Source organism: Haliaeetus leucocephalus, unplaced genomic scaffold (genome assembly GCF_000737465.1).
Source record: "Haliaeetus leucocephalus isolate CR32 unplaced genomic scaffold, Haliaeetus_leucocephalus-4.0 Scaffold668, whole genome shotgun sequence".
Classification (NCBI taxonomy): domain Eukaryota; kingdom Metazoa; phylum Chordata; class Aves; order Accipitriformes; family Accipitridae; genus Haliaeetus; species Haliaeetus leucocephalus.
Window position 1 is genome coordinate 1,453,124 of NW_010973104.1, and position 24,815 is coordinate 1,477,938.

At 42.6% G+C, this 24,815-nt stretch overlaps 1 protein-coding gene across 1 annotated transcript in view; it reads left to right on the forward strand.

The window, feature by feature from the left end:
• The window catches only part of FANCA (Fanconi anemia, complementation group A), a 39,453-nt gene that overhangs the window by 12,195 nt on the left and 2,443 nt on the right, over nt 1-24,815 (forward strand). Inside the window, exons 12-38 of the mRNA XM_010579696.1 lie at nt 406-482; nt 943-1,084; nt 1,664-1,797; nt 2,816-2,926; nt 3,371-3,466; nt 3,562-3,621; nt 5,090-5,178; nt 5,592-5,652; nt 5,750-5,799; nt 6,959-7,035; nt 8,916-9,020; nt 9,593-9,735; nt 10,224-10,294; nt 12,328-12,427; nt 13,274-13,473; nt 13,925-14,021; nt 14,261-14,437; nt 15,487-15,560; nt 16,004-16,132; nt 16,619-16,685; nt 16,931-17,097; nt 17,685-17,790; nt 18,938-18,997; nt 19,383-19,487; nt 20,758-20,870; nt 21,686-21,827; nt 23,817-23,879. Of these exons, the coding sequence (XP_010577998.1) occupies nt 406-482; nt 943-1,084; nt 1,664-1,797; nt 2,816-2,926; nt 3,371-3,466; nt 3,562-3,621; nt 5,090-5,178; nt 5,592-5,652; nt 5,750-5,799; nt 6,959-7,035; nt 8,916-9,020; nt 9,593-9,735; nt 10,224-10,294; nt 12,328-12,427; nt 13,274-13,473; nt 13,925-14,021; nt 14,261-14,437; nt 15,487-15,560; nt 16,004-16,132; nt 16,619-16,685; nt 16,931-17,097; nt 17,685-17,790; nt 18,938-18,997; nt 19,383-19,487; nt 20,758-20,870; nt 21,686-21,827; nt 23,817-23,879 (2,816 nt within the window). The remainder of the gene's footprint in view (nt 1-405; nt 483-942; nt 1,085-1,663; nt 1,798-2,815; nt 2,927-3,370; nt 3,467-3,561; nt 3,622-5,089; nt 5,179-5,591; nt 5,653-5,749; nt 5,800-6,958; nt 7,036-8,915; nt 9,021-9,592; nt 9,736-10,223; nt 10,295-12,327; nt 12,428-13,273; nt 13,474-13,924; nt 14,022-14,260; nt 14,438-15,486; nt 15,561-16,003; nt 16,133-16,618; nt 16,686-16,930; nt 17,098-17,684; nt 17,791-18,937; nt 18,998-19,382; nt 19,488-20,757; nt 20,871-21,685; nt 21,828-23,816; nt 23,880-24,815) is intronic.

Sequence of the window (24,815 nt, forward strand, 5' to 3'; positions counted from 1 at the left end):
ATATGTTTGGACTACAAAATGTCTGGTAAAATCACTCTGAGTGATGATCTAGAGCTGCTTGCCTGTCGTGTGGGAGAGCTGTGTTGTTGCTGCCTTTCCAGTTCAAAGAGATTATTGAGGAAAAAGATGATTCCTTGCTGATTCTGTGTGCATGCGCTATGTTGGCCTACGAATGTGTGATCACAAGAACAGCTTTGAGATGACAGTGTGGTAGTGAAATGGCACGGTCCTTGTTGCCACAGTCCGTGTTCCAAAGACAAATTGGAGAGAGAGGATTTCAGTGAGCAGTTTTTAACATATCTGGTTGCCAAAGCCCAAGGGAAGTCTTGTGTGGTTAAATCATGCATTTTGGGTGTATTTTAAAACCTATTGCTAAAGAGTAAACTTTTCTTTTTCTGGGTACAGTGTCTGATGCCATCCATATGCAGAAAGAGTGGAGCTTTACAAGAACTTGTTCACTGCTTACTACCTTGTACCGCAAAGTATGTCTTCCTGGTTTCACAAAGAGAACTTTATGTTGGGTTTATATTCATTGAAATATCTGAAGTGAGATTATTTAGAACTAGTGCATTCCAGCTACAGAATCTGAACCAGCTGCCAGAAATTGTAGGCAGGAGGAAGCATGAAGAAAAAGTACTACAGGGATTTTTGTTTGTGCAAAGCTCTTAATGAGAACAAAGATAACAAATGAAGATGTGAATTTTCACTGTTACAGAATATGACATGACTGCTGAAAGAACTGGAATATTACTGTTTATTTTAGCCAATGCTGGTTCCAAGCCAGGATGATATCTAGCCCTGGAAAGCTGAAGCAAAAGATGCACGCAGGATAGCTTTTTCAGGAGTCTTGCAAAAGACATCTGCATGTTAATCTTGACAGTATATTTCACTTTATGAGTGGCTGTATATCATAGCTAAAATGAATTGCTATTGCTCTTCCAGATGTTCATGGCATTCAGTGCAAAGGAGTTGATCTGCCAGCTGCAGCAAGTCCTGGAGACTCATGAAGTGAACTGGCAGCATGTCCTGTCCTGTGTTTCCACGCTGGTAGTCTGTCAGGCTGAGGCTGAGCAGCCGTTCAAAGGTAAGTAAGTAATGGCAAGCCTGCAAGCTAATGTGTACTTGTTGCTTCTCAGGTACTTTAGAGGGAAACCATGCTGACTGGTGTAGCAGCATAGTCATTCATAGTTGCTGTTTTGAGATTCCTGCACGGAAAAGAACAGCAGAAAATCTGATTTTTCCATTCAGAAATTCCGTGTCAGAGGCGATGCGAATGCCAGGCCTTGTGCCTGACACTTCTTAAACATACTGTACAGCTAAGAGTGGTTATTTGATAATTACCTTCATTATTAATTGGAGTAGTGATTACTGAAGCTTAGTTCTTCTATCTCACTTTTGCTAGCAGACCTTGTTTGTTAGAGTTTCTTGCTGATTATCTCATTGCTGGACTCCCTGCAGTTCTTGCAGGTTGAAATCCTAGAGTATTTGACTGTTAAAAGTGCATGAAAAAATATAAATGAGTCCCAAAGGTTCCCCAAGCTGCAATACAAATCCTTCTTTATGTGGCAGATGTTTTATCACAGGTATTTGTCTTCATTTACTGTAGAAAATTACAGCACAGTTGTCAAGAGCAAAGTCTGAGGTTATTGTTTTATGTTTCTAGATCTACTGAGACATCTCCTGATAAAGGCCTTTGAGAATTATGATATGGAAAATATGATCACTGCATTCCTGATAGCTCGTCAGGCTGCTCTAGAGGGCCCTGCTGTGTTCATGCCTTACTCTGAATGGTTTAAGGTAAGTCTAGATGAGGCCTGACTGGTAATCTTTGTTTTAAGTATGAGAAACCTGTGCATAAGGAATGTTCTGCTGCACAGCAAAAGCCTAGTTTCAGACCAGATAGCCAGGAATTAGAGGGGGGTGAGGGGGTGGTGTGTGTGCGGAAAAGAGTAACAAGTGATTGTATTGGTATTAGGAGTGATTTAATATTTATTACTGCCTTTGTGTCTGCAAAGAATATATTTATTTGGCTTTCTTTTGGTTTTCCCTTCTTTCATCTTCTAAGTCCATCTTGTTCTCTAGTTACTTGTCAGGAATGCAGACATGTAATTCCTGTTGTACTCATAATCTTGGATGTACTTCAGTATCTTGATAACCAACACTGTTGTTCTTGCATAAGTTGTAGGTTATTGCAGATGAAGCATTCCTATTTCCTGGATGTTTGCATGCAGCTGTAATTGCTGTGTTTGACCTTATAGATAATTGGTTGTTAGCTTTTAGTTATAAACATGTAGGTATTTTAGGTATGCAAATCTCCACATAATTTAAACCTGTAAATTCCTTTTTATGAGTTTGCAAATCTAAGCTCAGCCTTTGCTGATAGAGTGTTCAGGATGTATCAAAAGGTAAACTGCTGATGTTCTGTATAGTTTCAGACTGGCTTATTTTCATTGAAATGCTCAGATAAAGCTGTGTAGAAACTGGCAGATTTGTGGTTCCCTCATGAATCTCAATCCTTTGGTGCATTTTGGTCTTGCCTTGTTTAACTCCTCTAAGAGTTCTCATGGTAGTGTGTCAGAACAAACTTTGAGCATGACATGGCAGGCTTTCTGGAAACTGGACAAAGAAACTCAAAGAAAACTTCCATAGAGATTTCTATAAACTTTCTCTGGAGCCTATTCTCCAGAAAGACTCTCTTGACAGAAAGCAGGTATCTGTAACAGATGTCTGGGATTTGTGTGCTGAGTTACGGCATTGCTGGGATGGGGATTCTCTCCACACTGAAAGGCTGCATTGTCTTTTTCCCCTGTTTCAGGCTTCCTTTGGGAGCTCTGGTGGTCACCACGGGAGCAGTAAGAAAGCTCTGGTCTTCCTCTTTGAGTTCTTGTCAGAGCTAGTGCCCTTTGAAGCAGCGCCGTACTTGAAGGTCAGAAGATGCTAATAGAGATGGTTTTCTAAAGACTGATACAGAACTGCTCCAAAGTGAACATACTTGTGCCTTTGACTAGGTTCAGCTTATTATTATTGTTATTATAGTAATTGCGTTACATGTCTGACTAGGTTCAGCATATTGTTAATATTGTTATAGTAACTGCATTACTTCTGATACATTATTTAAAACCTTTTCTCCCTGAAATAAGGAAGTAAAAATTCTTTTATTTACTTGACAAGAAGGAGAATTCCTCTCATGGAGTTTAAATTTAAGCACTTCAGGGATTTTGTTTGTTGTTGTTGGGAAAAATTGCATGTCAGTTGCCATGAAAGTGGCTTATCTTAAAACAAGCAATAACATCTCTGGTGGTAAACATAACTGGAATTTTACACTAAACTTCCTGTAAAAATGGCAAATCTTGTGAATTGCACACTTCAGGTCCATATAATGTACCCGCCTTTTGTGCCAACAAAACATCGGTCCATTCTGTTGGAGTACATCACTCTGGCTAAAACCAGACTGGCTGACCTTAAGGTTAGTAAAATTTGTCTCTTTGAGAAGAGTTCTTTCTGGATCTGTCAAAATAATAGCTGTGTTGCGACCATATGCATCTCTCTAACCTCACACAGGTTGCTATAGAAGATATGGGGCTCTATGAAGACTTGTCTTCCACAGATGAATCTGTGCAGGTACTGCTGGTCTGTCTAACAGTTTTCTCATCAGTGATGCCCCTTTTCCTCTGCAAAAGAGCTTAGGTTATCCACCTGTCTGCCATTCCTACCAAGTTTGAGCATGCTGCCAAATCTTCTCCAGCTTTAAGACAGAGGGGTTAGCGGCCATAAATATGCAACCGCTTCCCCAGATTTCATGAAAACTAGACTTACACAGAGGACAAACAAACTGCGATGAGTATTCCGTGATGATGCCGCAGGGGAACTCAGCAATTAGCCAGCTAGCTACTGGCCAAGCAGCACCTACATTAGCCATCCAGTCAGCACCTGCTGTTTGAAGCAGGAAAGTGCTGGTTACCTCTTGCCCATCCTGTACTGTGGAGTATAGAAAATAAATGGAAGATTCTGTGGGGGAGGATTTAAGGGACAAAGGGAGATCTAATGGTGTTGTATGGTGTGGGGATGCAGAGCACAGGTTTGCAGGAACTGGGGCTGCATTAGCTCTGCTGATTGACCAGCATGTTACAATAGTGACACTTCCCTCTATGGCTTTGCTCCCAATGATTTGATCATGTAGGAAAGCATTTTATATGTATTTTGATTCTTTTCAGTACAGCATATCATCTATTTGGTGGTGTTTTCAAAGTGTTCATATTTAAAGGAGATTTGGGGAGGGAATCTACAGTCTGCAGTTTCACACTGTGGTTCATGATAAGTTTTGGGTAACGACAGTAGTTGATAAGGAAGCATTTGGCTCTATTGCTCCTTCCTATATATTGATCACAAGTATGGCAGTCTAGGGGGCCTCATTTATACAGTCAGTTAGCTGGAGTACATGAAATACAGGCTGGTGACAAGGTAGTTGAATGTACTGCGATGAAATCTAGTTCTGTGATGAACTGAAAGTCATAAGTGAAGATTTAATTTAATTTCTTCCAAGTCTGATCTGTTTGTTGAGAAACTGGCCCGGGTTGTTGCAGTCTTAAGCTGTCTTACGGCTCGAACAAGAGAAACCCGGGGTGGCAGTCCCTCTGCCTGGAGTGTAGTAGCATGGGCTGCAAGCAAAGATTATGGGTCTTAATTCCAAATGTACTAACTAAAATAGAATAACAATATACCAAATCCAGAACAGAAAATATACTGTCCCCGTGGGGGACAATTGAATAAACAATGTGATGTTAAGCAGGAGTATCTGCTGGAGTTGCTGTAGGAGGTGCATACAGAACAACATGGACCTTTGGGCTGACCCAGAATAGCTGTTATTTATAACAGCGTTATCGAGGCAGGCTGATGGTTCAGGCTGGTTTCTCCATCCTGCAGTTTTGCTCTGTATCAGGTAGTTCTTGTTATTCAGTTGTGTTTGTTCAGTCACTTCCCTTCACAGCACAGACAACTGTTACTAACCCTGAAAAAATAAGGAGGGAAGATTATCGTTGTCCTTGAGTTCTCACAATATCTTTCTCTAATTGTTACTTGTGTGAGCCAGCCCCAGGGCCAGGCACTTCGTGACGTTGAAAAGGCCCTTCAGATATTTGAAAACACAAGGAAGATCCCAACATCTGTGATAGAAGCCAGGTACCGTGTGCTTCTGACTCTTTTTGTTTTCAGCTATAATAATAATAATAAAAGTCAAGTCCAAATCAAAATAACAAAACAAGAAAAATTGAGAATGTGAGCAAAGGAGGTTTTGGGAAATTCTCCCCATGTTATCTACTTCCTCAGTAGTCATCTAAATAGAGGTTATTTGTGCAGAGAGTAAAAGGCATATTCACACCTGCAAGAGAAGTGCACAATTGTTATAATAAATAAAAAGCAAAATTAAAGAAATGAATAACTATTGGTTAATCTGAACTTGATTTGTCTGTGGTTATTCATGCTACCATGAATATTTCTTATTTGCAGGAGCCAAATTAATTCTTGAGGTAACAAAATGGTACTTTGCAGCTTTGACATTGTTAATATTTTGCTATATTTGTTTTCTGTCTCAGTATTTTCAGGCGACCATATTATACTTCCTGGTTTCTTCCTGCTTTGCTGAGGCCACGTGTGGTTAGTGTTTGGTTTGGGCTTTTTTTTGATCCTCCCATCTAGATGTGTGTTTGTAGACAGGTAATTTGTGCCTAACCTGCCTGTTTTTCTATTGCAGCTCCCTAAAACCCCAGATGCACGCATGGCTTTTATAGATTCTTTAAAGAGGTATTGAGACTTCCCAGTGTTTTTTTTCTGTGCTTCTGGACTTTCTCTTCAGAACATTTGACTTTACATCAGATTATTGGAGGCTTTGACACCTTGTTTACAAAACCCTGCGTGTTGGCTAACCCTCTTGGCAGGGCTTTGTGGCCAGGCTTGTGGCTTGCAGGTTGTGGATGGGTAGCTTATCTGTATAGGTGAATGTCTTCAGTTCTGTAATTAGTCCTCTAGCCACTGTGAAACCATTATCTAGAAGTAGTCCCATGCAGCCCTCTGACTGCAGGCCAGATATGTTTTTATGCAAACTTTGGAGGATACTGCTGAATATAAAATTTCACCAGGAATACGAGCCCCCCCCCGTGAAAAGCTCTCCTCTCTTTGGGAGAGGATATGGGAGAAGTGGAAGATGAAACTTAAATGTCTGTTAATGCTTTGAGTTGCTCTTATGGGACACCAGGATAATGCCTCAGGAGAACGCAGGCCCTCTCAGAACTCATGATTGTCCTGTGTGCATGTTTAAAAGTGCTTTTCTGCACTGCAGGAACAGCTTTATTTTAAATCCACTAATTCCTCTGTAGCCTATCATGAAGAAAAAATATTTGCAACGCTGCCTACAAATGAGGCATTTGGCTCTGCCTTGTCATTCCAGCCTGACTCTAAAAAAGACTGGATTTTTTCTTTTAAATTAAAGTTGTAAGAGGAGCAGCTGAGTTCTAGGAAGCCTCACGTAATATGTTTTTAGTATTGAATGCCTGCCCAGCAAGTGTTAGAGGTAAAACTTTTTGGTGTCCATCACGTTAGTGTTTTAGATGTGTGAATACTGCGTGTCATATAACTTACACTCTTATGTGATCTTAGACACGTACTATATATGAAATAGGTATTAATACATGCATTAATGATATACATAGTATTGTTTTTGTGTAGTGTGTGTTACACATGTATAATACTTGCTATGAAAGCCTTGGATATAAATTTCTGGCCCTCATGTCAGATGATGATTAAAAAATGCTTCAGATGCTCAGTATGCTTTGGAGCCTCTGTAATTACATTTCATAGCATAGCTGTTGTTTATGCTTATATTTAATAAAGCTGAAGTTTGAATGTGGTTATGCAGTATAATAAATGTCTCTTTTTTCTTTTTTTTTTTTTTAAATTATTATAGCGCTGATAAAATACCCTCAAACTTGTACTCCACATACATGCAAGCCTGTTGTGCTATGAAAGAGAAAATGTTACAAGGTAAAAAAATATGACATTTACTTATGGATCAGTTTGAAGAAAAGTTAATTTTTCCATTGGTGCCCTCCTGAATTGAAAATTTTCAAAAAGTTACCGCTGATTAGGTCTTTAATCTATACGTAAATATGTGTATGTTCTTTATGTCTTATTGAGGTATTAAATAGTTACTCTCGTAATGACTTTCTCTGCCTATCCTGCTTGGGTGGGATTTTTGCAGTCCATGCGTAGCTCTGTGCTGAGGCTGCAAATGATGCCTGAGCTAGCTGATTTAAATCTAGCTCAAATACATCTCCATGAATCAGCGTTTGCAGCTTGAATGCTTCTCAGCTCTGGCTAGCCTGGGGTGTGAACCTGCTGTGTTGATCCCTTGCGTAATGGCACTTGGGCTGCCTGAACTCACCATCATCCTCTTTTAACAATGGATTACTGTGCGTGACTGAGATCTGGGGAAACGGGAGGGGCTAGGGATGGAGCCAGCGGCAAAGGGATCACAGTGCATAGTTTACATGTGTTTGGGTGGGAAGGCCCCACTAATTTCGGGTCCCATCACTGTAGCCACGTTACTGGTGCAGTGTGTGTCAGTGTAATAGATATTTAATGAGCTCTCCTATCTCTTTCAGTAAATGAGTGTTTCAAACGTATCTTCAAACGGGCAACATCCTCACCACAGGTTTATACGACATGAAAAGGTCAGGCTAGCGAGCAGAGATCATTCCCAGAGTGTGGTGGCGATAAGTGTACTCTGTACAGAGACGGATCTGTGATTGACTCCTGCTCAGGGCACTTTGGGCGTCTGAAGCTTTCTGGAGATGCTGTAGCTCGAGAGGCGTGACAAAGCAGTCCTGGGGAACCGCAGATGTGCAGCAGTCTGGCTGCGGAGGTTGTCCTGGCAACCGGCAGGGATGAAGGATCCCTGTGTGCCGGGATCGGCCCGATTCCCAACGGGCAGCCAGGGCTCTGCAGGAGTCCTTGAATTGCCAGTGACCTCTAGTGGCATGTCCTAAGCTGAGCTGTGTCCCCTGTATCCTGATCGGCCTGATCTGCGTCCTAATCCCATCCTCTGCATCCTAATCCATCCCTGGGGCTCTTGCACAGAGGCTGGATTTAGGGCAGGACTGAGTATTGGTCAGCTGTAAGCCTGCCCTGTTCGTTAGTGCTCATTCTTGCACATAAAAGTGACTCAGCAGTCTCCTAACACCTTGTTGCTTTACAGTGTGTTTATAACAAGTATTAATTTAACCTTTGTTATTTACTGCTCTTGTTCATGGTTGAGTTATTTCTGGCCCATGTACAAGATGCTGTTCCTGTCTAACGAACTGTACGGGTGGTTTTTGGGGCTGTGCTGTGGCAGCTTGTTGCTGGTGGCACTCTCTTTCTAGTGGTAAAAGGAATTTCCTTTTATTTCTTCTTTTAAACAAAAAACAGAATAGACTAACATGTAACATCTGGAGATGTTGCATGGTGTTGGGCTTGAGGAGAAGCTGATGAGGTAGTATTCACGCTGTAATGTCTGTCTCTGTGTTTTGAGACTGGTTCCAGTCTTTTGAGGTCAGCAAATGTTTCTGTAAGGGGCAGAGAGCTAAAGTGAGTAGGAAGGGAACTCTGAAAGGAGAATTCTTTTGCCTCTTGTCTTTAAAAACTGAATTCCTTTCTGAAACTAGGCATAAACTCATAAATGATTAATCAAATAGCACATTTTGAATGTAAAAACAAAGCTATATATGTGGCAGATTGACGGTTTGGGGATCTGTTATAGCTTACAGAAAAGTAAATACTGCTTCTACAGAAAATGTGTGCAGAAATTGCTGAATGCATTTTATGAACTGATGTACCGCACAAGGGTGAGGATGATGTGTTGCATTTCTCTCTTACTTGTCTAGATGAATCAAAAGTAGAGACCAGCCATTCCAAAGAGCCTGTTGAGCAGCTGAAGGCTGAACTGGCTGAACTAAGGACACTGATTGTGGACCAGGCTAAATACAAAGGTATGCAGGAAGGCAAGTTATAACTACCCATAATTGACTGTTACAAAAACTGCATTAATAAAATGTGGCTAATGCTAGCCAAAGCAGCAGCAGTACTTGCTGCTGGTACCTTAAGATGGTAATCTTTCAGATCTGTATAATCCTTCCAGCTATGAATATATATATATTTTAATATCTGACGTATTTCCCATGCTTGAGTTCAGAACTTAAGGTCTGCATCTTTGTGATGATCACTTGGTACCACCCTGATCTTTGCCAAGATTGGCAGCCCCATTCCTGGGACTTGCCTGGTGACTTGGGCCCCCTTTTGAAGGCTGTTTCCTTTCTGGTGTGAAAAACTATTCTTGATGTGTGTTGGTAGTAGTACTGGGAAAAAACAATGCTGTCTTCTAAAATGAAGATGATGATCGCTGTGTTCCAGCTAACATTTTTTGCTCATTAAAGCTTTTCATAACATGCTTTGGGCTCTGATCAATTAGAGTATATATTTCACTTCTTCCTCTTATGTGGAGCTGTAAAATCTTTCATGACTTCTGTCCTGGTTCTCCTCCTCTCCTGTTACCTTCCTGCAGATGTGCCAGCACAGATTGCAGTGATTTCTGACAGACTCACAAACATCTTGGGTCACAGCAGTCATGAGAATGAAGCTGCTACTTTGAATTCTCCAATCCAAGTTGATATTTCTGCCCCCAGGCTGGAACCCAGCCATCAGAGTGTGAGTACCATCTGGCTTTGGGTGAGAAACTAGTGGGGTTGAGTAGGTAAAAATGCATCTGGATAGTCCCTGTGAAAGGTTGCTTTGTCTGTGGAGAACAGGAAATACTCTTCTCCTTTTGTCTACTTTGTGCACAGACTATGCATATGTTTTAACCTCCTGGAAGTTGTTGGGTGTCTGGTGGCGAGATCTAGAGATATATTCTATCAGAGCAGTCCTGTGATGAGCTAGGCTTTCTTCACCAGGCTTGTCTAGATATTTGTTGTGTGCTGGGATCATTCCTGGGCTGTTACAGGCTTAACTTTCCATCTCTTCTTAGTGCCAGTGGATCTGTACAACTTGCAGTGAATGTCACTAACCAATTCATTGCCTTGTTTTAATGTTGGGAAACATTATATATATATATATACACACACACATGCAGCACAAAACTGGATCTAGATATCCAGCCCAACAAGTAGGAATTACCAGTGGGTCTCTTATTCCAGGTTGTTGATCTTCTGCTGACATCGTTCTGCCAAAACCTAATAGCTGCTTCCTATTTTAACCCTCCCGACAGGTAAGATGCAAGTGAAAGAGTGGGGAAATCAAAACTCATTAATACGCTAGAATTCTAACACTTGTCCAGGGGTGAGGAGGGACTTGTGGTTGTTAATACCCACTATACCAGGCTGGCAATTGCAGGCTGCTTTATCCTGAGTATTCTGTAATCTAAGAACTAATGTGCTTTGATGTATATGTGTAAATAAAATATGTTACTCCTCTGTCATTACTGATCCCTTTGGAAAAAGGTGGCATTTGGCTCTGTGACAACATATAAAAACTTTCCACAGATACTACGTGCTCAGGTTGGCGTTTTCAGCTGAATGGTGGGGAATGGAGCAAATTCTTTTTGTCCAGCAATTATTTGCTGGCTGATACTAGAGATCGGGGGAGGAGAATGCTTGTCTTTTGACAGTGAGCACTGATGTGTCTTCGGGGTGTCTTTTTGGCACGTTCAGTGCTTTTGGCGCATTCAGCCTTCATCCCTAATGCCATATCTAGTGTGAAATGAGTGAGGCATAAAGTCTAATGCTGCAGGCACAGGAATAGCAGCATGATACACCTTCTAGCTGCCTCCCATCCCCTCTTCCCCCTGGAAGTGATTCAAGTGACTCAGTTTGATTCTGGCCTGTATGAGGAGGGAGAGGTAGCGCTCCTCTGCCACTGGAAGGACTCTATTAATAGCCATCTCTTTCATGTTGTAACAGAAGTCTGTAAACGTTATTGTTGTCCCTCAAACGGGGTTCGTTTACCTGGTGTGCAAGCCAATAACACAGTCTCGAGGTATTTTCAAATTAATTTCATTGATGCGCATGAATGGGTGCCTGTCTCAAGACAGCACACCTTTGTCTCAAAAATTCCTATATTTATAAACTTAAGAAATACATATTCATTATTATTACCCTTAATGATTGGTTCGTTCTTCTTCGCCTCTCCTGTAGATTAGTGCACAGACTCTGTCTTCCTTCCTTCCTTCATTGTCTTCTTTTGAGTAGGTGGTATCATTTGAGTAGGTGGTCAATGAGTCGGTGGTCACCATCTCCTCCTGTAGGAATTACCTTTTACCTATTTCTTACTCTGTCTTGGCAGTTCCAAGTGGTTCTTCAAAGTTTATTGACCAGACCACAATCCATTCCCTTTTCTGACATAAACATAAAGCCACATTGTCTAATAGTTAGTTCCTAAACCCTAAATCATGTCTAGTTATTGTTTCCCTATTTTAAATATTAACTGATTGGGGCTGTATACAGTACATTAGCAGTTCCCTGGTTATTTCAATCATATTATACATATTAATTGATAACATTATGGCCCACATTTCAGGGGAAAATCGCTTTGTTGGAAAACAGCAATGTACTGACAAGCTGCCTGTAATCCCAGCTGCTGACAGTACTGAACTAGGTGGCTGCCTCTCTGTAGTGCAGCATGCTTTGGCAACCAGTGCGTCTTTCCCTCTCTTTTACACTTCTGCCCTGGAGCAGATCAATCTATATTGAAAACCTGTGCTGGAAAGTAGTTGTGATAAACAAGAGTGTCCCAGGAAATTGTTTCTAAACCCAGCTCCCCATCCAATCTCCTCTGAGGATGTTTATTTCTGTCATCTGGGTGGGAAAGTCCCTCCCTCTGTCCCTTCCTCTGTTTTGCAACAGGACCTTATATTAATTCCTTTTTGCTCTTGCTTTGTTTTTTGATCCCATTTATTGCTCTGCCTCTGTTTACCTTGTGCTCCCTGTCTGAAAAAAAGCTGTCTGTGCCCCAGGCAGCTTCCTCCTTTCCTTATTGTCATCTCTTACTGAACACCTCTTTGACTATATAGTATCAAGTATTTGAGGCAGAGCACTGGTGGAGTTCATGCCCTCGTAGGGCTCCTCTGTTGAGATAGTCCAAAAGTGACACTTCCTTTGGGCCTATAAATGGAATGATAATTGTCCTGTATTTACAGACAAGTATGGCTCAGGTTCAGTGTGTTTAAGCATTTTTAAATACCTCTTCCTGTATTGGGGGTAAAAAGAAGCAGTAAAATGAGCATGTGTTTTTTACCTTCTGCAGGCAGGGACCATGTCTTTCCTTGTTTGTGAAGATGATGTGTGGACACAGGAATCTTTTACCTGCCCTTCTGGGCAGGCTCTGCCAGCTTATTTATCATCAGGTTAGTTTTCCAACCATGAATCATATGGTTATAGTGTGCTAAAGGCTATCCTACCTCCATTTCCTGAGCTGTGGGGTATGTACCTGTCTGGACCGCACTGTGAAGGGACTTCATTAATTCTCAGGCTTCCAAAAAAAAAAAAAAAAAAAAAAAAAGCCCCCCTGACAAAAAAAAAAAAATCCTCATTTTGGACAAATAGTATGGGCTTGCTCTTAGGAATGTGAGCTGAACATTTCCCTACAGAAATACTACTGTAGAAGGTTAATGCATTCTGAGATGCTTATTTTAACTTCTGTTAAAATGCAAGTTTATGAACAGAGCCAAAAGAAAATAGTAGAATGCTTAATTCCCAAGCTTTCACATAGAATATTTTACTTGTACACCCCTTTTAAAAATAAAAGTAAGACCCCAAGTCTGGGGTGCAGCAGTGCATGGTTTTCTTTTAGAGAACTGTTGGTTTTATTTTCTTTACACCGTGATATTGAAAAGGTGAAATGAAAAGGCTGATAGGCTACATTAGCTGTCATAGAAGCTAAAAAGCCTTGAGAGGCTCAAATTCTGTGGGCTGAATTTACAGCTAGTTGCTCAAAATTATTGTTTTACAGAAATGTACAAATTTTGCTTCAGGTTGATCAAAGCTAGTGGCACAATTTCAGGGAAACAAGAACATGTTTAATGTAACTGGTGCCTCTCATCTGCTAAATTGATATCACTGCACTGAATTAAGAAATGGGCAGAAGCACTGTTCTGCTACTTGATTAATTCTGAGTTTTTTCTGAGAAAGGTTGTTTTGTTACAAATGAAATGTCTCTCTCTTTGGTTCTTTACTAATGGTTTGGCTTGCAGGGTCCTTCCCTGAATGATGCTCACATTTTAGGACTAGCAGCTTTTGTGATCCACTTAAGTGAATGCAGAGCTTTAATTCCTGAAGTGAAAGCCAGTTGTGGGATTTCTGAGCCTGTTTCTGAAAAGGTCCTTTCCATTTCGGAGTACTGGAACTGCTTGCTAGTGTGCAGGACAGAAGAGTCGTTTGCCTTCTGCATGAGGTGAGATCATGCCTCCACCACGTCCTTGCTTCCCCAGGCGATGGGTTTAGGTTTGCCACTGGAGGGGTGCTGGTAAAGCACCCGTGTTCCTGCGGAGGATTTCCAGAGCATATGTAGGTGTTTGTGCTGCACAGAGGCGCTACACAGAGAAACAGGCTGATGGTGGTCCTGTGTGAAGTAGCATCCTGATGATTGTACTGCCTGCTGGAGGAAGGACTGACTGGATGCTGTCAAGGGTTTTAGTTTAGTCTCTGATTCTGAAATTTGTGCTATTAATGTACTTGGGGTTGGAAGCACATAAATAGAAGTGGTCCCAGAAGCAAATAGGTTTGGGACATGTTGGTTAAAAGCATTTTTAACACTCAGTCTTTGTTTTTACTTTTGACTTTCATGAGTGGGAAAAGATGATTGAACCAACGAGATAATGGAGTTCTTTCTTTTTCTCTATCAGATTTTGCACTGCAGCAGCATCTTACCTTATGTGCAAGTTTCCATCCTATTCTTGTGAAGATTTGTGTGCCTTGCTTCCTCCTAGCCTTGTTAAAAAGGTAAAACGAAAGAAGTTTTGCTATTATTTATGGGGAAGATCAGTCTCAGTTCAATTTCCTGCTGCAGACCCTTGTGCAACTACAACTTGTACAAAGAAAACTATATAAAAATGCATCTTTGTACCCTCCCATCTTACCATTTTGTGTATTTGATTGTTTGGCAGTTTCACACAACCAGAGGTTGCACTGGGCCTTTTTTTGTGGTGGAAATGTGCAGGGGTTTTATGCCTTTGTTTTAGCTGCAGTACATCGTGCCACGGCTGAGCTTGGGAGCTCGGGGAATCCTGTGTGAGGAGGCTAAAACAGACCTAATCTGGAGTTCCCTGTCGTGCCCCTCTCTGAACTACAAAAGAGCCAGCCTCTGTCTATGGAAGCAAGCACGCTTTCAAGAGCTCTTGAAGGAAAAAGCACTCCAGGTATAAATCTTTTCCATGACTTAAGTTCACACTGTGATTCTCATTTTTCAGATCTGCCCTTTGCAATTTCCTTATTGGTGATAAAAAGCTTCTTGTAAAAACTTAATGTCTGAAAAGTTGGTCTGACAGCTGAAGATGGCATGGACGCTAGGTTATGTGCTCAATGTTATCTGTAGATTTTGATGGTGATGATTAGAAGTAGATAACTAGAGGTAAAGCTTTTGTGTCCTGCCTATTGCAAAAGTGGAAAGCCTGACAAGAAATACCATATCAGTAAGAAAATGATCAGGAACTGTAGAGAAAAGGCCTGTCCAGAACCTTAGCTTCCTACTGTGTACTGTATATGAAGTGATGGTGACTCAAATAACTGAAAAAGCTTGCTTTCTTTGGCGCTTTCTCTAAATGTCAATGTTCTCCTGAACCACCTGTGTATCTTGGATTGTTTGGCTCTGCCTTGCTATGAAGCAGGTTAACATCTCAGCTATTCTCTTTATATCATCTTTGCAATGTATCTGATTTGACAGGATTTCTTTTTTTAACCTAGTTCATATAAAACCAGTTTGTCTTTGTGCAGAGAAATTTGTCACGTTACTAGATGACTCCTTGTGCTTGGCTAGCTTGATGTACAAGGCTAAAATACCTTTGCATTATAACCTTTCTTTGATGCTTATAGCAGTCTGTCTGACTATGGTGCTTTGTTCATTTTAGCATTTGTTTCTAATAAAATACGTTCATTCTGGTATCTAGATTTTAAGAAGATGAGCATGTTTGGAAATGTCAAAGGGGTGGGTGTGTGAGAGATGCTTTACAGGCTTGCTTTCAGTAAATTTTTGAATGCCAGTGGGGTTTTAGTTTAGATTTCTTGCAAGGGAAACAGTGCAGGAGAACTTCCTTGGGTTGATGTCTCCTGTTTCATATCTCTTAATCTGCACGGGATTTTGTCTTGGTGTGGGTGAAGGTGGGTTTTATGTTGGGAAGAAGGTGGCTGTTCTGCACAAGTTACTTGCCTTGCTGGTCTTTCCTCTTACCTAAATAGTTGCTTTTCCCAGTTGTCTTTCAGAGAGTGGCTGCTGTTGGAGCTGGAAGTGTACCCTGAAAAAGATATTCTCTCTGCTTCGGAAAGGTAAGTGCAGAGGGCCTCTGTTGAAAAGGGAATAGTTCAAGAGTCTTTCCCACCCAAATTAGGAAAAAGCATTAAAGATCAGGAAGTAAATAAACAAGCTGCTGCAGGACACAAATGCCTGTTGACTACTCTGGTTTGTTCAGAGTTCAAGCAATGCTAGAATGTGTTTTAACTTGAGGAAGTTCACTGAAATAACCTCTGGCCTGCATGTGCAGTCCTTCCAAATAACTTTTCACAAAACCTCCCCATTTCCGGAAGCAAGAGATGGCTGACATCAGGACATGTGGTGTCTGGTGGATGACTACTTTTGTATCTGTACTTATATGGGTGCTTTTGTTTGTCACTGCACTCTACTTGGTGTGGAAACTTCCTTTTACATTAAGGGAAGGGCACCATTAAGATGCTGTGATAGACTTCCTATCTTCTCCTTTTCAATACTGCAGACAGGATTTTCATTATTGGGCCATCTATCAATGGTATCTTCCAGCACCTTCTGCTTCTGGTGGCTGTGACGGAGACCTGGAGAAGGCATGTGGCATTATTATCAATACCATTCTGGATTCCTCGCAAAGGTATTCTGTGTCATGACTTGCATTTCTGCAGAAGCAATGGTTTTGCTAATGACCTTGCAATCTAGGAGCTGTGAGCTTGTGCCTTACATGGAGCTGTGGAAGCGATTCCATTCTCATGGGTCTGGCTGGAAGTGAAAGCTGGGAGGTGGCTCTGCATGACTCACCAGTGTTTGCATAAGAATCTTGCTTTAGGTGACGGAGGTCTGGGGTTGCAGCCACAGATAGTCCCTAGTCTGTCTGTCTTTTTTAAGCTGAATTTGTATTCAGATTTGTTCGGCCACACAAGCATCAGTGCCCCTGAGGAAGTGGCTGAAGCTGGAAAATAAGGAGGAAGGCTTAGAGAAGGGTTGCTGTCTCACCTACAGCTTATTTAAGGAACATTAATGTTAGAGCTTCATGTTCATCTGAAGCCATTTGACTTTATTTGAATTGTGTTATTCTCCTGGGCTAACAGGGTTGGTTACCTGGTGTGTCTCTGAATTTCAGGTTGGACCTGGGTAGCTGTGGCCAGTCGAAGATGTCAGTCAGTCCTGATATTCTCTGCAAGCTACAGGTGATTCCAGACTTTGATGTGTAGCTGTATGTTCAATCCTTGAATTTGACCAGTCAAAGTATTTCCTAATACCTCGGTGTATGTAGGGCTGATGTTTGGTTCTCACATGTGAGCAGAGGCATGGAAATTGAGAGAGATTTTTTTTGTATTGATCTTTCTATTACTTCAGAGAAATATAGAACGTTTGAATGCAAACTAGTGTGTAGCCCTGACAAACACTGTTTTTCCCCCACCTCCCTCTTTAGGAGATGGTGCTAGAGCTGGGGTGTAGGCGAAAGTTGCTTTCTGGCTGCTTGGATGCCCAGAGACACTTCCTGTTTGAGATTCTTCAGGAAAGACTGAAAGACAGAAAACATAGCTCTGCTTTGGGTGAGCAGTTATGGAGGCAGCAGGAGCTGCTGCTGCACAGAAGGTAAACATGGGTCTGAAGGACTGGGAATACCTTGAACAAAACTGCTGTTCAAAGCAATTATGGTGTGTACCTGTGCAGTCGGGTAGCCTCCCCTCTGATTCCACAGCAAATGAAAATGACACTGTATGTCATGGTAACAACTGTGCAAGAGATATTTATTCCCTGGTACCCACATGCATTAACTGTTTCAGTGTGCTATCTTGGGCTGTGAGTTGCCCTTGGCAGTGGACTGAATTTCAAAGACCACATGTCTTCATGGACTCTGTTTACAGGCAGCAACACTCTTAATGCCACCACTTGTGTTAACCATTGTTAAATTACTGTATTTGCTGCTGTGATCTAGGTGTGCATTTCCATTTTTGAGCCATTGATAGGATCTTTGGAAGTGGTGTGTGTATCTCCTTGAAATGCAAGTTCTTTTCTGGGCAACTGGAAAAATTCCTTGTGCAGTTTCTGTCAACGTGTTTGAGATCTCATGTTTGACATACTCTCAAACTCCCCTGAATATCAAAGGCACATGCCCTGAGAGTGAATTCTGATTCTCTTGATGGTAACTGCAGTTTTGTTTTTATTCTTCCTTGCCTAAGGATTCTGGTAGGGCTCCCTGCATCCGCTTTGATCATGACTTGTCGAAAAGGAAAGAAAACCATGTTGGACTGCGAAGACTTTTTTCGTTTTGTAAACTTGGAGCTGGTATGTGTCATTAGCCAAACGATAATTTTTTATTGGTAACTGCTCTAGATAAAGACCTTAAACTTGGGTTTAGGACGGGAGTTAAAATGCAGCCAAACTTGAAACAAACTTAGCTTATATCAGAGTATAGGGAGGTTCAACTCATTATGCTTGAGACTTTCCAGCCCCTGGCTCTGCAGAGGTCCCCTCTGCACTGTCTGCTGTAGGGTGACTCTTGGGTTCATTCATTTGGAATTGTGGTGGCTTTTTACACTATTGAGAGAGAATCCTTGGGAAACAGTGTAGGCAAATCTGGGGTGGAGCCAGTCAGCATGTCAGTGGTTGGAGCTGGGTGTGCACAGTCTGGGGTAAAATCACCAGTGGGTCATGACAGAGTAGCCTGGTAGTGGCTTGGCCAGTTCTCAAGCAGTAGGAGTGTTCTTTCCAGTCATGTTGTTTGTGACAACATATGTCTCTGGTGCACACGCACGTGCAGCAGCCTTGGGGATGCTCTCTCATGTGTGGGTATGTTGTCCTTCTGTGCCACCTGCTTTTTGTTTGCTGATGGTGGGTTGGAGAGAAACCTGCAGTGTTCCTGTGGAGGCCTAGAAGTAAGGGATTGAGCATGAGCTGTTCTCCAGTTTCTCTGTCATGCCAGGGCATTAAACTACTTTGCTGTGTGTAGAGTGAGATCCTGCTCATCCTCCTGTATCACGTACACTAGAGAAACATTGAGAAACATCCCTGCAGCTTCCTGGGGGAAGATCAGTTGACTTCCAGGTCCCTCAGGGTACTGTTTTGTGCTCTGAGGATAGCTATCATTTCTCTTTATTCATCCTGACTGACCTTTTCAAGCCCTCTTGCACTGTCATATTAGGCACAGCCAGAAACCCCCATTCATTCCAAAACTGTTAATCAAAACTGCTTCTGCCATCCACTACATGTGGTAAGCAGGGCCATCTGATTTGCTGGGACTGTAAAGCACTACCTAGTCAGTGGTATTGCTTTATATAGAAATGAAGTTTCTGCAATCTGAACTGATACTCAGGATCTCACAGGGTGATTTTGTGCTATGAGTCCTGTTGTGTCAGACACCCAGAATATTTAAAGAAAATCATAATTCAAAAGGGAAGGAATTAATTTTTTTCCTCTCCTTGTCTTCCCACAGAAGAATGTCTGTTCCAGAGGGTATGCACTCTCCTATGACATCACCGCTCACTTCTTCAGGGTAACTGCTGCTTTTGTCATTCTGCTCCATTGTCTGTGCTAGCCAGAGTAGATGTTTCTTTACCAGGGTATCAGTCTATATGCTATTCTTAGCAATGAGATGTGCTATTTGTACCCTTGTTTTAAGAATTGGTGTAAATTACAAAAAGAAGAGCAGTAACCCAGGAAAATGAAGAGAAGTAGCCGGAGGAAGTAGTGGGAGAGGTTAATTTTAATACAATACAGCAAAGCTGGTGGGGGAAGGAGAAGCTGTTGGGCACACGCTTCTTTTGCTGGGCCATGCTGACCCCTACAGTTATTTTTCATTAGTTTACACATGGCTTAGTGAGGTACTTCAAAGCAGCAGAGACATGTGTGTAGTCATCTTGTAATTTATCCTCTTCCAGGGCCTGCTTAATGCCAGCTTGGACTGTGAAGAATCAGCAGAAGGGGTCAACGATGTTCTAACAGCATGTCAAACCAGATGTCCCATTGTGCTTTTCTCTGCAGCGGTAACTGTTCTTATTTTGTCTGAAGAGTGCTAGATGAAAATTCAGTACCAGTTCAGAGCAATTGTTTTAACCTTCATTTAGTGTAAACTGTGAAGTGTGGGGGTAGTAATTCTTCATGCCTTTGGAAAATTGCGGAGTGTTTTAGTACCCTTGGTATTGCTGGTCCCAGCTCTGGGCATGCAGCCTTGTTTTTGGAGTGTCACTATAGAAGTGGAACAAAGGCTGTTTAAGAGTGAGAAGCTGGGAGACTTGTCTTGGTTTCATTTCAGATGCACTATAGGGCAGGCTGGTTGTTACGTGCTGTCGTGGTTTAACCCCAGCCAGCAACTAAGCAGCATGCAGCTGCTCACTTGCTTCCCCCCACCCGGTGGGATGGGGGAGAGAATCGGAAGGAAAAAGGTAAAACTCGTGGGTTGAGGTAAGAACAGTTTAATAGAACAGAAAGGAAGAAACTAATAATAATGATAATAACAATAATAAAATGACAATAATAAAAGAATTGGAATATACAAAACAAGTGATGCACAATGCAATTGCTCACCACTCGCTGACCGATGACCAGTTAGTTCCTGAGCAGTGATCTGCTCCCCACCGCTGGCCAACTCCCCCCAGTTTATATACTGTCCATGACGTCACATGGTATGGAATATTCCCTTGGCCAGTTTAGGTGAGCTGCCCTGGCTGTGTCCCCTCCCAACTTCTTGTGCCCCTCCAGCCTTCTTGCTGGCTGGGCATGAGGAGCTGAAAAATCCTTAACTTGGTATAAACATTACTTAGCAACAAATGAAAACATCAGTGTGTTATCAACATTCTTCTCATACTGAACCCAAAACATAAAACTATACCAGCTGCTGGAAAGAAAATTAACTCTATCCCAGCCAAAACCAGGACACACATGCCAAGCAACCAAATAGTCCATAAAGCACAGATTTTTCTCTCTCCTGTGTGTAACTCTTCATGCACTGCTTTACATGGGGATACATGTTTTTGTTGCATGTGGTAAGCATGTGCATCACCTTTGTGGAACAGCTGAGTTTTGAGCTCCTTTATTATGAGTGGTCCTACTAGAGGAGTTTCAGGGCACCGTGGTATGAATGCAGTCACAAATCACAGTGTGTATGTACAACTTGGACTTTTTCACTAAGGGCAGGGGGGAGGGCAGGGGGAACCCTTCCTCTGAGTACCTGGCTGAGATAGCATGCATACCTGACTGCAAACAACTACTGAGTATGCCACCACTAATGCTGCTGGTTTCCATCTTTCTTCCTAGCTTTGGTGGCCGAGGCTGCAGCCAGTACTTTGCTCTCAGTGGAAGAGACTCTTTGGGGCTCCACTTGCAGAAGAACTGGAAAGACTGAGGGAACGGCAGTCCTCAGCTACCAGGTGTGTATGAGGAACCGAGTGTGGATCTGCAGGCAGGAGAACCCACTCACTGAGGGATCAGTGCCCAGGAGGCCTGCTCTCTGACGCAGGCTGAATTTCAGCAGGCAGTATGAAATGGTAATGTGGACTGAGGCTTGTAGGACAGCTATATACAGATTCCATTGTAGAGTTTTAACTCAAAATGGGTCATTATAATTATTTAGTCTGGCCTTCTGTGTAATATGGGTCAGAGTCTTTCACCATAAGACAAAGAGAATCTTTTTAGAGGAGACTTGGAAGGCAGAATCCTTGTTAGACAAACACTGGAAATAGCCTTTAGCACAGTGTTGAGTCATTTGCTCAAGCTGCTGCACCCTTTGTTCCCTGGATTTAGAGAATCTCTGATCTGAAGCTACTGACTGCTTCTCTGCTGCATGCTTCCTTCTTTACCTGTTGTTACGCTGTCTGTTCAGCGTCCTGCAGCTTTTCTTCAAAAGCTGGGAATTTAGTATAAGAATCTCCTTGCAGGTTATTGAATGTAATAATCACATTAGCCATAGTAGCATATACAGTTAACTACCTGTCCAACCTCTGATAAAAGAGATTTGAGAATGCTGCTGTCTTTTTCTAACTCTTTTTTTTTTAAACTGTCTCCATGTAGCATCCAACTGCAGGGGAAAAAAAAAAGTGGGTTTTTTTTTTTTTTTTTTCCAATCACAAACTTACACAAACTTACTTTGCCCAAGCCCCTGATTTCGTCCTCGTTCACAGCTATAATTTTTTTTTCCATTTATTTTTTTCCTCCAAAACCATGACATGCTGGTTTTGTTTCCTAGCTTCCTTTCTTCAGGAATGGTTTTCCCTCTCTCTGGCCCTCCTTGGATTTCAGCTGCCTTCCTCCATTGTACTATTCAACAGCAGTCACCACATGGACGGGAGAGAAATGCACTGAAGAGGCTGGGGACTGACACAGAGCAGGCAAGATTGGATGCATTTTAAATGTCTGCTGTTCCCTACGCTTGAAAACTGGAAGTAGAATGTCTTTAACTGAGAAATGGTTGTCCTGAGATAGTGCTGTATCCCTGGTAAACGCTGTTGTGAAATCTTGCTGGTGGCTAGTTGATAAAATGTAGCTGTAAATTACCAGTTGCTAAATACTTATCCTAGAGGCAAAGTTGTTCCAAACTTAAACTTTTAACTCAGATACTGGCTCCTCTGTGAAGTCAGAGAGGACTATTAAACAGCTGCTTTAAAAACTGAAGCTAGAGAGAACGCTGCAGAGATTGAGAGCTCAGTTCATGGCATGCCAGGATCACCTCGCCCTCTAACAAAGGAGCAGCCCTTGTGGGTTTTAGCTCAGGCAACTTGGCTGGGCGGTTAAGGAGATGGAAAGTTCGTGAGACAGGAGTGCAGGCATTTTAAGGCTCTGGGAAGATGTGCTGGGAATCCCAGGAACAGATTTCCTGAGGGTTTTCCCAAGTGTGTTTCAGGAAACGCCTCTGCCATTTTGCCATTTTCAGTGCTCTCCATGCACGGGAATTCTCTGAAGTGCTCTGCTGAAGAGGAAGTGGGGGTGCTGCCCAGCAGTTCTGTCTGTTGGTCTTCCAGGGGATAGCTGGGACCAGAGCTCAGCATGGGGAGTGTCCTTGTATTGAGACATTCACGGGTAAATAGTGTTGAACCAGGACCTATGCTTTACTATTTACTCTTAAGTTTTATTGCTCCAGGCAGCAGTTATGGTAGCAGCTCCTCTTGCTACGGGATTGACTCCTCCACTGTTTATACTGGTCTAGAGCCAAAAGCTGCTAGTCAGAAACTGGTGTCACTGACTTGAAGTGAACATTTAGTACATGTGGAATAACAGCGGCTTTCACCTCAAAAATCTGCCTTGAGATAGGAGGAGGATGCCAGGAAGAGTGAGAACAGTGGGAGGGCTGAGTGTAACTGGGGTCCCAGCAGGACACAGCGGCTGCCGCGTGTTCAGGCCTTAGCTCAGACCCCCATCTACTGCTGCACTATCGGTGGGATCGCACAGATCTTTCTGTGGTGGGGACTTGGTCCCACACACAGGACTGGTGTGAGGTCAAGTGCTGAATCCCTTCAGGTGACAGACAGCATTAAAGGGCAAATCTCTCTCTGTCAGAAGGGGCAGTGTTGTGGGATTATCCACCTTTGGGGGATGAGACACTGTAGTTAAATCCAAGGAACCCAGTTGTTCCACCATGTGCCACTCCTTTTTATTTGATTCATCCACATGCAGCAGTCTGTGCCTCTGGAAAACTGTCAGCTGAAGTGAGAGGTCTCTCGCTGCCATGTTCCCTGCCCTGGCCTGACTGTTGTGCATGTGCAAACAGACGTGCTGTGCACAGAACGTGCTGTCTGGCTCAGCCCTTTCCTTTCTCAGAGATAGGTAAAGAAAGGAGGGTTAGCTCTAGAACTGGATTAGTAGCACAAATAATCAAGTTACTTTAACTTCCCAGGATCACAAAGCCACTGCATCCTTTGATTTTTGTGGTAGGGATCCAGAAAAACGATAACCAGTGTATGTCAGGCCAGGATTACAAAGCACTTTCTGAGATGAGAGGCTACAGAGCATCTGCTGGTGGCATGCTGGCTGTGGACCAACATTAGCTCTGCTCCAGGTTCACACCTCTGGTAGCTCACTCGGTTTTTACCTGTATTTGGGAGAAGTTGTCATCTGTTGTCTGACTTGCTGACTGCAGCGAGCCTTGCTTTGAGAACAGTGAATTCAGTGTGGAATTTACCCTTAGAAGCAATGAACGATGTCAGGCTGCAGTCTGTTGTCTTTAAACATGCTGCTTTCACCTGGAAGGAACAGCAGTGCTTGTAGTTCATCCAGGTCCATCCTGGGAACACACTCAGTGAAATGTTATTTCCTGATTGGAAAGCGCAAGTTCTGAGTCACCACCACAGATATAACTAACAGGCAGTCTCTTTTCCTTGCAGCTTCTTGTTTCTCTGCTGTTCTTCTCACTCATGGATCTCATCTCAGCAAAAATAGCACCAAAGGTAAATTCAGCCCTGAGGGAATTCTCATGACACTAAATGTGTCTGATCAGCTTGGTTTGCTGCCTAAAAATACTTTGTACCAGTACTGTGAAGGCTGGTAGCTTGTTCTGCCAGAAGGAAGGGATCAGCAACATCCCAGACAGAGCCTGCTGAAAGCCCTTCTGCTCCTATCAGATTAAACCTGTATTTTCTTCTAACTGACATTATCTCCCCTTTCTTTCACTACGGTAGCTTTTATTTATCTTCCTGAGTGACTTACTATTTTCAGTTCCCTGTTCAGACTTTACACCTCCCAGGTAGTACAGGAACCTCACCTCTCTCTCTTAGCTTTTGTGTAGCATTTCACATTTGCTAGATGACTTTTTTCCTTGGGCTGGAAACATACATGGTATTGCACAGGAAAGGGGTCCCCAGCAAGGAGGAACATTAGTTTCCATATGATTTAATGCTATTAAATGAAGGAGTAAAGATGACAAGTTTCTTCCAGCAGCTGTCTGCCCCAAGCATCCTGCCGCCTGTGAATGCTTGTTTCTGTCCCTTTGCTGTCTTCTCAGCTTTGAAGTGCAGCCATTTGTGTAGTCACTTAACAGATCGGATTGGGGAGCAGATTCAAGTTAAAAGTAATAATTTGGTCTCGTAGTCTGTCTTTGGGAGAGTCTGGAGGAAGAGTCATTGAGGAAAGAAACATCTTGAGCAAACAGATCTGGGAGGTTATTCCCAGGAAAATGAGTAATGCAAAAAAACCCACTCCCAAGACATGCTGTCACTAGATGGGTTAGAGGGGAAAAAAACTCCTCTGGGGAGCAGGGTGGGGTCGGTGCAGGATATGCAGTGGCTCTGTGCTCAGTACTGCTGGTGATGAGCCAGTTGCTCATTGATGCCACATCCCCCTCTTTCACAAATCATTCTCAGCTGAGCCCTGTGGTGGCCTGGTTT